The 12,077-nt window shown below is 39.0% G+C and overlaps 1 protein-coding gene across 2 annotated transcripts in view; it reads right to left on the bottom strand.

Annotated features, from left to right (window-relative positions):
- The window catches only part of LOC126458096 (probable imidazolonepropionase), a 189,412-nt gene that overhangs the window by 81,179 nt on the left and 96,156 nt on the right, over positions 1-12,077 (bottom strand). For both annotated transcript variants that reach the window (XM_050094918.1, XM_050094919.1), the window contains exon 5: positions 11,543-11,684. In XM_050094918.1, the coding sequence (XP_049950875.1) occupies positions 11,543-11,684 (142 nt within the window). The remainder of the gene's footprint in view (positions 1-11,542; positions 11,685-12,077) is intronic.

Below are 12,077 nucleotides of genomic sequence, written 5' to 3'. Positions count from 1 at the left end.
TGAATTTACTACTCATGGTAGGTGTATCTGACATGCCAGTGTGTAAATCACCTTAAAACCAAGTCACGAGTGTGTCAGTCACGTTAATAACCAATTTATTACGGAGAACTGAAACGCCATAGCACTGCAGATGCGTGTATATCAGGAGGAGAATATGCTAGTAGACGCAGAAAACCTAGTGTATCACAATAAGGTAATTTTGGAACTATTTTATATTCCATGTGGTCTTTAAGCAGTCAGTGGATGCAAACAGATACATCCACATGTAAAGAAATTCACTGAAATAATCTGCTCTTTCTATCACACAAGCAGAGCAAGGTAGAGGAAGATGGCGAGGATGGTCGGAGACGACTGCTCGGAAGTGACCACTTAATAATATTAAGAAAAATGCAATGTAAAGCACAAAACTGTGATTACCAACCATTCTCACAAAGTTTCGAAATTTCTTACAGCCCTCTAGCTGGAATGTATTAACCAACGTTCCATATATTGCAATAGTATCTTCACGGGTTTCTTTTCACATAGTAGCCCAGTCAAAGAAGACCAAAAAGGGTAAAATAGGGGACAAATTGCTGTAGCCGCAAACTTTTTAACTGCAGCAGGAGGGAATGCCATGAACAACATATTTAAAATCCCAATCGCTGGGTATTAGAGTGCGGATGTTTTCCCTGAATAACTCTAAAAACACATGTTCTAGCGAAAATATTTCCCTCATACAAAATTAAATTACATTAAATTTCCTGTAAAAGGACTCTATTCATTTTTTCTCTAAGACTGTTTTACTTTCAGTGTTATAGGGGATGGAAAAATCGCAAATTATTAAAAACGTGTTTTAATAGCATAAATTAATGTTTCTTGTTAAATGAAGGGGTTAAGAAGAAAATGCGTGTACCACGTCTACATGCCTTAGAGCCTTATTAAGGGATAAACTGTGTTCTGGGTGTGTAAGAGGACGAATAGGTGGAGTGGGGGGGGGGGGGGGGGGGGAGGGGGTAGAAGGTACAGGCACGAATGATGGAACTAAGGTCGCCGAGTTGTGGCCAGGCACTTTCTTCATATGTTTGCTAACTGAAGAGCAAGCAGGTGATTCCCCACTTTCCCCCACTCTACTTACCACACAAGATGCAACTATGTCACAAGAAGCAGGGTGTTTCACAAAGTTAAAACAGCCCTCTGCGGTGTGCCTTATGAATCACTGGTGATGCAGTGTGCAGACAAAACTGGGGGTGTTTATTTTTCACAAAGTGCGTTCACACTACATGGATTAGAGATATGAGTTACTGATAATATTAAGATAAGAAAGGTATATAGACAAAATCTTCGTAAGTCTCTGCACTGTCGTTACATTGCTTGTTAGTTATTTAGTTGGTTACATGTTCCATTGATCAATCACATGATACGGTAGCCCTTATGATGTGGAATGTGTCAAGTGAACAAGAAATGCACATATGAAACAAGATTTTTAATATATATATATATATATATATATATATATATATATATATATATTACAATACAGAGCTAAAGATTAATATTTCTATTACTAACCCCATTCCCTTATATGGCACAAAATGCATATACTATATTTATAGATTTATTTATACCTATTCAAGAATTCATCTATGGTATAGAAGGAGTTGTCAAGGAGATATGATTTCAATTTATTTTTGAAGCTATTGTTGCTGTCTGTCAGACATTTTATTTCACCTATCAATTTGTCAAAAACTTTTATAGCAGCACATTTTACCCCTTTCTGTGCTAAAGATAGGTTGAGTAAAGGATAGGGTAAGTCTTTCTTTTTTCTGGTATTATATTCATGAATGTCACTGTTGTTTTCAAACTGGACCATGTTGTTGAGAACAAATTTCATCAGTGAGTAAATATACTGTGAGACTGTTGTAAGAATTTCCAATCTACAAGATGAGCGACTACGAACCCCACACATTATTCTAATCACTTTCTTTTGAGCAGTGAATACATTTTGCCTAAATATTGAGTTACCCCAAAATATTATTCTGTATGACATCAGAGAGTGAAAGTATGCAAAGTATGTTAGCTTACTAATTTCTGTATCCTCAAAATTGGCAATCATTCTGATTGCAAAAGTTGCTGAACCTAGTCACTTCAGAAGATCCAAAATATGAATTTTCCAATTAAGATTCTCTTCTATATGTACACCCAAAAACTTACTATGCTCTACCCTGTCTACTGACTTCTGTTGATGTGTTATATTTATTGAAGGAATTTTACTCTTTGCAGCAGAAAATTGGATGTCCTGTGTTTTTTCAAAGTTTAGAGTAAGCCCATTTGTAGAAAACCAATTAATGACTTTTCCAAAGACCTTATTTGTATCATTTTCAATTGGAGTTTCTTTTACTGGATAAATAATGATGCTTGCATCATCAGCAAACAGTGTCAGTTCAGCTTCCTGTTTCAGATAGGAAGGGAGGTCACACATGTATCAAGAACAGAATGGGACCCATCATTAAACCCTGTAGAACACCTAATGTAATTTCACCCCAGTTAGATGAAGTGGCAAACTTATTTAAATCACTTGACACAAATAAGGAAACGTTTTGCTTCCTGTTCTGTAGGTATGACTTAAACCACTCATATGCTATTCCATTTATACCATAGAATTGTAATTTCTGTAACATAATGTCATGGTTCACACAATAAAATGCTTTGGACAAGTCACAGAAAATTCCTATTGGTAACATTTTACTATTTAAAGACTCTATTATGTGGATAGTGAAATTGTATATTACTGTCTCAGGGGAACAGCATTTTTGAAATCTGAACTATGATTTACTAAGTGTCTCATTACTGTTGAGATGGATAACCACTCTTGAGTACATTACTTTCTCGAAGATTTTTGAAAATGCTTTAAGCAAGGATACTGGCCGATAATTATTGACATCTGTGGTGTCCCCCTTTTTGTAAAGAGGCCTGACAATGGCATATTTTAACCTGTCTGGTAAAATACCTTGAGTTTGTGATGCATTACATATGTGACTCAGAACATCAGCTGTAATTACCCCATATTGTTTTAATAATTTATTAGAGATGTCATCTACTACAACAGAACATTTATTTTTCAAAGATTTTATAATTTTACTTATTTCACAAGAGGTTGTTAGATGAAACTTGATCAGACTATTTTTTTTTTCAAAACTGACTCCTCCATGTACTGCCTGGCTTTTTCTTTTGAACTGCTCTCACCAATCTTTTCTCCTACACTTCAGAAATGGTTGTTAAATACATTAGCTACTTGTGTACTGTTGGTTAGGATGGCCTCATTCTCTTTATAGTAATACTACCCACTCCAGTGGTTACTTTTCCTGTCTCCCTTCTACCAACATTCCATACTGATGTTATTTTATTGCCAAAGGTGTTAATTTCTTCTCTAACATACATATTTCTTGATTTCGTTACAACTTTTCTCAGTATGTAACAACAATTTTTATAGTGTAGAACTACTTCTGGATCTTTACTAGTTCCTGCAGTCTCATACAGTTTTCTTTTTATTTCTGAAGACACTTTCATACCTATAGTAATCCAAGGTTTCTTTTAAAAGTGTGTGGCGTTACATTTAGTAATTTTCTTTGGGAAACAATGTTCAAAAAGGGATATAAATTTATCAAGAAATATGTAGAGGGGAAATTGATTCTTCAGTCATCCTGAATGGCATCTGTAGCGTTCTTCTGGGAATGGCAACTTCCCCCACCGACAACTACTGCTCACTTTTCAATTTACAGAGTCTACCTCCCCAGAGTTTCCTGTCCTTTTCTCTTATGTGAGGAGATGAAAAGGCTTCACTGAACTTATGTTTATAAGGTGGACTCTTTTTCAGTTTATTACATGGGTACTTCCTTGCAGTTATTAAGTGAGCCATTATGTAAAAATGCTCAACAGCTGGAGCTGTCAACTGTCTGCCACACTGAAGAGTCAATCCCAAGAGTGACATGTTGTCAGTACGTATTCGACAATACGGATTTCATTGTCTCCACTATCAATGGATAAATGGCTGAAATATCTTTTACAGCATGAGAGCTATCAAGTGCATCACACCCAACTCTCCCAACATCTGAAGGGGCTCCAGAGGTTTGAATTGTCTGCCTCTGCAGCAGAACTTAGTCTCCTCGGTGTTATGGAACTTCAGATATATCAATGTGAGTTGAAACGTGGCAAGATAGTACCTGTTATACAATACATTTAATACATTGAAGAATAACTCAGCTAAAACTGAGTAGGGGTTTGAAAAAAAAATGTTATACAAATAAGTAATAACAATGATGCTTAAAATATATTCAACATTACACATAACTTTATGAATTTATGAATTTGACATCTCTGTCAAATAAGAAACAGTAAAATCAGGCATCAAATCATTCCCTAAACCACAAGCCTAAAAATGACAACTATCAGAAACCAAAATAAAAGGTTTTTCAAAAGAACTAGAAAAACAAAGGTGCGATGAAGTGTATAAGGAAACCAATGTGAATAAGAAATTCTCTAAATTCACAACATTGTATAAATTGAACTTTGCAAAGGCATTTGCAAAAGTATGCATGTCTGTATCAACATGATGGATAACAGCAGATATTAAGATGTCCTCCCTAACACGTCAGCAGCTCAGATCCACAAAGAAGATTCACAAAGATCCAAAATTCTTAAATTTCTATCATAGATACAAAAAGATCTATAAGAAGGTGCTGGTTGCTGCAAAAAAGTCATTTAATGACAAAATAATATATAATGCAGAGAATAATAGCAAAGCAGTCTGGGATGTTATATAAGAGGAAACGGGGAGAGGCAAACAAATGCAGAATAACATACTGCTAAAGGAGGGTGATAAGATAATAAATGATCCTCAACACTTAGCAAACTATGTAAACGAGTATTTTTCAAGTATAGTAGAGACATTACAGCAAAAATTCCCCAAAACAAATATAACACCTGTAAATAATGTTGCACTAAATACAATGATGTCACTACCAACCTCAGAGAATGAAGTCAATAAAACAATTCAACTACTAAAAAAATAAAAAGTCAGTAGGCTTAGATGAAGACCAATGTGTGTGCTGAAACATCGCATAGGGATTATACAAGGCCCCTAACTAATATAATAAATCACTCCTTCACATCAGGGACATTTCCAGAGGAGTTAAAACAGGCAAGAGTTGTACCTTTGCTTAAGAAAGGTAGCGCAGAAGACATAGACAATTACTGGCTCATTTCCCTGCTGTCAGCTTTCTCAAAAATAATTGAAGCAATTATGAAAGACAGATTAATGAATTACTTGAATAAATAGAATCAATTAAGCGAATCACAGTTTGACCTAACTAACCTAAGGACAGCACACATCACCCAGTCATCACGAGGCAGAGAAAATCCCCGACCCCGCCGGGACTCGAACCCGGGTACCCGGGCGCGGGACACATAAGGAAAAGCCCCGACACGCTACGATAAAATATAGAAACCAATGACAATAAACACTAGCGCGGCCACTGTAACCGTCGGCAAAGATGTATTTTGCTACGCCGGAAGGCGAATGACAAATGATGGCAATTTTGTTAAATTTTTTAGAAGACGCTGTCTTTAGTTCTCGTAGGGAGAAGTATTCTTGTGAGAAGTATGTAGTAGACATCGTGTTATCTGAATAATAATTTTTATTAAAGTATGAAGTGTGAGAGTTATTTTTAGTGCAAAACCACGAAAGTTGTTTTTTTCTTCTTCCGCGTCTTATGCTAACATTATGTCACTGTAGATGCCTGCATCTGAAGTGGTCCGATAAAAATCAGCATTGTACTCACGGTCAAAAATGAGAAGAACTTATGGCTGAAAAAATAATGTATATATATCTAATTTACGGAAATCTCCACGTATATATATATCAGATCAGTGAAAAGAAAATATGACAAAGACAGATTAGAAGAAATGGATTCAGACTTTAAAAGGAACAACACTAGAGACTTTTATATGACTTTCAGAGAAGTTTTAACAGGATTCCAGTCACCAAGTTTACATTTTTAAAGATAAAAATGGAAAAATGGTTTTAAGCAATAAAGAGAACTGTCAAATTTTAGCTGAATACTTTGAAGATCTATTAAATTGTGAGGAGCCTAATGACAGGTTACAATTTCAAAAACCACAACATGAAAATCCACCATCGGAACCACCTACAGTAGAAGAAATAGAAGAGATTATCAAAGCATTGAAGAATAACAAAGCAGCAGGTGAGGATGGGATAGTAGCAGAAATCTGGAAACTAGGGGGATTATCCACATGGCAGATAATTCACAAAGTAATTAAAGACATTTGGAGAAAAGGAATCATACCCAGTGACTGGAAACAAGCATTGATCCACCCTTTCCACAAAAAAGGAGATAAAACAGACACCAACAACTACAGGGGCATATCCTTATTACCAGTGACATACAAAATACTTTCTAAAGCACTTTCAAATAGAATAGAGGAAGAAGCAGGACCTAATATAGGAGATTATCAAGCAGGATTTAGAAAAGGTAGATCATATGCAGAAAAGATTCTTAATTTAAAAACAATTTTGAGAAGAGAGCTATACAAAATAAAAATACAGTAGTTACTTTCGTAGACTTCAAGAAGGCCTACGACTCAGTTGACAGACGAACACTATTCCAGATACTTTATGAATCAGGGATAGATGAAAACACCAGAAGACTTGTTGAACAAACGCTCACAGATACAACATCAAGAATTAAGTTTCACGGCGAAATTTCTGAACTATTCAAAATCAAGACAGGAGTTCGACAAGGAGACGGACTGTCCCCAATTCTCTTTAACTTGGTTTTACATAAAGTCGTAAAAACATGGGAAAACACATTAAAAAACAGAGGCACAAAGGGTATAAGCATGGGCCAAGGAAAGAACAAGTTTGAAGTGAAATGTTTAGCCTTTGCGGATGATATGGCATTGATAACTGAAAACCGAACAGACGCAACAGTTATGCTTGATATGTTACACGAGATTGCTGAAAAGACTGGGCTAAAAATATCCTATGAAAAAACCGAGTATATAGAACACAAACATAATACAGAAAAGTTTATGAACACACAGTATGGAAAAATTAAAAGAGTTGATAGATTCAAATTCCTGGGGGAGTGGATCCAAGCCAATGGATTGGATAACACAACAAATAAAGAAAGAATAAAAAAGTTAGAATTTGCACATAAATTAACACAAAACTAGTACAATAAGAAATCAATATCCATACAAGCGAAGATTAAACATTATAATTCACTTATTAGGTAACAAGCAACGTATGGATCAGAGTGCCTAACATTGAATAAGAAAGGTGAATTAAGAGAACTAGAAAAAAAGAGAGCGAAAAATACTAAGAAAAATTCTAGGTCCTGAGAAAAACAAGGAAAATAGGTGGATTAAAAGGAGAAATGAAGACCTATACAAAAATACAGAAAAGATCACAGATACAATGAGGAAGAGACGGCTAAAATTTTATGGACATTTAAAAAGAATGGGAGAAACATGGATTGCAAAGAAAATTTTTAGTTACGTTAGTAAGCTGGAAAAAACTGTAGGATGGATAGAAGCAGTAAAGAAAGACGCCAACAAAATAGGCGTTACAGAAGAAATAATACGCGACAGGAATCACTTTAGGCCACTTATAGAAAATGCAAACTATGAAGAAGATGAGGCAAAACCTCGACCCAAGAGAGTGTGGACAGATGAGCAGAGACGAGCAGTTGGCGAGAAAATGAAGTACTGGGAAGAACGGAAGAAAAAGAAACACCATAAGTCTTAAGTTGTATGCGGTCCATAGCTGGCCAAATTCATATACAGGGTGAGTCACCTAACGTTACCGCTGGATATATTTCGTAAACCACATCAAATACTGACGAACCGATTCCACAGACCGAACGTGAGGTGAGGGGCTAGTGTAATTGTTTAATACAAACCATACAAAAATGCACGGAAGTATGTTTTTTAACACAAACCTTCCTTTTTTTTTAAATGGAACCCCGTTAGTTTTGTTAGCACATCTGAACATATAAACAAATACGTAATCAGTGCCGTTTGTTGCATTGTAAAATGTTAATTACATCAGGAGATATTGTAAAATAAAGTTGACGCTTGAAACATTGTCCTCACTTCATTGCAGGGGCCCAAACAGCTGCAACATACATCGCGTTTCTATCGAATGATCTGCCAACGTTGCTCGAAAATGTCCCACTGGAAACGCGTCGACGTATGTGGTATCAGCATGATGGTGCAGCTGCACATTCCGCAATAAACACTAGGCTGACCCTTGACAGGATGTTCGACGGGCATTTCATAGGACGTGGAGGACGCGTAAATTGGCCAGCCCGTTCTCCTGATCTTACACATCTGGACTTCTGTCTGTGGGGTACGTTAAAGGAGAATGTGTACCGTGATGTGCCTACAACCCCAGAGGATATGAAACAACGTATTGTGGCAGCCTGCGGCGGCATTACACCAGATGTACTGCGGCGTGTACGACATTCATTACGCCAGAGATTGCAATTGTGTGCAGCAAATGATGGCCACCACATTGAACATCTATTGGCCTGACATGTCGGGACACACTCTATTCCACTCCGTAATTGAAAACGGAAACCACCTGTGTACGTGTACCTCACCCCTCATGGTAATGTACATGTGCGTCAGTGAAAAAGACTAATAAAAAGGTGTTAGCATGTGGACGTAATGTGCTGCTCCAGTCTCTTCTGTACCTAAGGACCATCACCGTTCCCTTTGGATCCCTACATAATTCGGTGCTCTCCGATACACACGATCGAACAGCGGAGGAGTGGTACTCAAGCGTCAACTTTAGGTTGCAATATCTCTGGATGTAATTAACATTTTACAATGCAACAAACGGCACTGATTACGTATTTGTTTATATGATTAGATGTGCTAACAAAACTAACGGGTTCCATTTAAAAAAACGTAGGTTTGCGTTAAAAACCATACTTTCGTGCATTTTTTTATAGTTTGTAGCAACCAATTACACTAGCCCCTCTCCTCACGTTCGGTCTGTGGAATCGATTCGTCGTGTGTGTGTGTGTGTGTGTGTGTGTGTGTGTATGTATGTATATATGTATGCACATATATATATATATATCAGATGATCAAAAAGTCAGTATAAATTTGAAAACCGAATAAATCACAGAATAATGTAGTTAGAGAGATACAAATTGACACACATGCTTGGAAAGACATGAGGTTTTATTAGAACAAAAAAAAAAAAAAAAAATACAAAAATTCAAAAATGTCCAACAGATGGCGCTTCATCTGATCAGAATAGCAATAATTAGCATAACAAAGTTAAGATGATGTTCTTTGCAGGAAATGCTCAATATGTCCACCATCATTCCTCAACAATAGCTGTAGTCGAGGAATAATGTTGTGAACAACACTGTAAAGCATGCCCGGAGTTATGGTGAGGAATTGGCGTCGGATGTTGTCTTTCAGCATCCCTAGAGATGTCGGTCGATCACGATACACTTGCGACTTCAGATAACCCCAAAGCAAATAATAGCACGGCCTGAAGTCTGGGGACCTGGGAGGCCAAGCATGACGAAAGTGGCGGCTGAGCACACGATCATAACCAAACGACGCGCGCAAGAGATCTTTCACGCGTCTAGCAATATGGGATAGAGCGCCATCCTGCATAAACATCGTACGTTCCAGCAGGTGTTTATCAGCCAGGCTTTTCTGTAACATATTGACGTACCTCTCACCCGTCACGGTAGCAGTTACTAACGTTTTACGGTCTAGCGCCATCTGTCGGACATTTTGTATATACAGGGTGTTACAAACTGCTACGGCCAAACTTTCAGGAAACATTCCTCACACACAAAGAATGGAAATATGTTATGTGGACATGTGTCCGGAAACGCTAACTTTCCATGTTAGAGCTCATTTTATTACTTCTCTTCAAATCATATTAATCATGGAATGGAAACACACAGCAACAAAACGTACCAGCCTGACTTCAAACACTTTGTTACAGGAAATGTTCAATATGTCCTTCGTTAGCGAGGATACATGCATCCACCCTCCGTCGCATGGAATCCCTGATGCGCTGATGCAGCCCTGGAGAATGGCGTATTGTTCCACAGCCGTCCACAACACGAGCACGAAGAGTCTCTACATTTGGTAGCGGGGTTGCGTAGACAAGAGCTTTCAAATGCCCCCATAAATGAAAGTCAAGAGGGTTGAGGTCAGGAGAGCGTGGAGGCCACGGAATTGGTCCGCCTCTACCAATCCATCGGTCACCGAATCTGTTGTTGAGAAGCGTACGAACACTTCGACTGAAATGTGCAGGGGCTCCATCGTGCATGAACCACATGTTGTGTCGTACTTGTAAAGGCACATGTTCTAACAGCACAGGTAGAGTATCCCGTATGAAATCATGATAACATGCTCCATTGAGCGTAGGTGGAAGAACATGGGGCCCAATCAAGACATCACCAACAATGCCTGCCCAAACGTTCACAGAAAATCTGTGTTGATGACGTGATTGCACAATTGCGTGCGGATTCTCGTCAGCCCACACATGTTGATTGTGAAAATTTACAATTTGATCACGTTGGAATGAAGCCTCATCCGTAAAGAGAACATTTGCACTGTAATGAGGATTGACACATTGTTGGATGAACCATTCGCAGAAGTGTACCCCTGGAGGCCAATCAGCTGCTGATGGTGCCTGCACACATTGTACATGGTACGGAAACAACTGGTTCTCCCGTAGCACTCTCCATACAGTGACGTGGTCAACGTTACCTTGTACAGCAGCAACTTCTCTGACGCTGACATTAGGGTTATCGTCAACTGCACGAAGAATTGCCTCGTCCATTGCAGGTGTCCTCGTCGTTCTAGGTCTTCCCCAGTCGCGAGTCGTAGGCTGGAATGTTTCGTGCTCCCTAAGAAGCCGATCAATTGTTTCGAACGTCTTTCTGTCGGGACACCTTCGTTCTGGAAATCGTTACAAACGTACCGCCCCACGGCTATTGCCCCGTGTTAATCCATACATCAAATGGGCATCTGCCAACTTCGCATTTGTAAACATTGCACTGACTGCAAAACCACGTTCGTGATGAACACTAACCTGTTGATGCTACGTACTGATGTGCTTGATGCTAGTACTGTAGAGCAATGAGTCGCATGTCAACACAGCACCGAAGTCAACATTACCTTCCTTCAATTGGGGCAACTGGCGGTGAATCGAGGAAGTCCGCTAGATACTGACGAAACTAAAATGAGCTCTAACTTGGAAATTAAGCGTTTCCGGACACGTGTCCACATAACATCTTTTCTTTATTTGTGTGTGAGGAATGTTTCCTGAAAGTTTGGCCGTACCTTTTTGTAACACCCTGTATATATAAGACCGAAAGATAATCCATTCGATGCAATTCATTCTCTTCAAAATTTATAAAAATCGAATTTGATAGTATTGTAATTAATTTGTATTTGCACAACGTATAGGTGGGAAGGACTAGGGCTGGCGGTGGCTGACCTGGGCACGGCGTGCGCGCCGCAGTAGGTGACGCTGAGCTCCAGCGGCAGGTCGCGTCGCGCGCGCTCCAGCAGCCGCAGCAGCCGCAGCTCCGCCGCCGCCTCCAGGCCGTAGCCCGACTTCACCTCCGCCAGCGTCGTCCCTGCATGCGGGCACACGACAAATTACTCACAGCGGAACAAAGCGCGTTTACAGTCGGTCATTAGCAACTGGTCTTGTTTGTCAAACGTTCACTACTGGCCTTTAAAATTGCTACACCACGAAAATGACGTGCTACAGACGCGAAATTTAACCGACAGGAAGAAGATGCTGTGATGATTAGCTTTTCAGAGCATTCACACAAGGTTGGCTCCGGTGGCGACACCTACAACGTGCTGACATGAGGAAAGTTTCCAACCGATTTCTCATACACAAACAAAAGTTGACCGGCGTTGCCTGCTGAAACGTTGTTGTGATGCTTCGTGTAAGGAGGAGAAATGCGTACCATCATGTTTCCGACTTTGATAAAGGTCGGATTGTAGCCTATCGCGAATGC

The sequence above is a fragment of the Schistocerca serialis genome, chromosome 2, assembly GCF_023864345.2.
Source record: "Schistocerca serialis cubense isolate TAMUIC-IGC-003099 chromosome 2, iqSchSeri2.2, whole genome shotgun sequence".
In the NCBI taxonomy this organism is placed as follows: domain Eukaryota; kingdom Metazoa; phylum Arthropoda; class Insecta; order Orthoptera; family Acrididae; genus Schistocerca; species Schistocerca serialis.
This window is presented reverse-complemented; position numbering and strand designations above follow the sequence as displayed.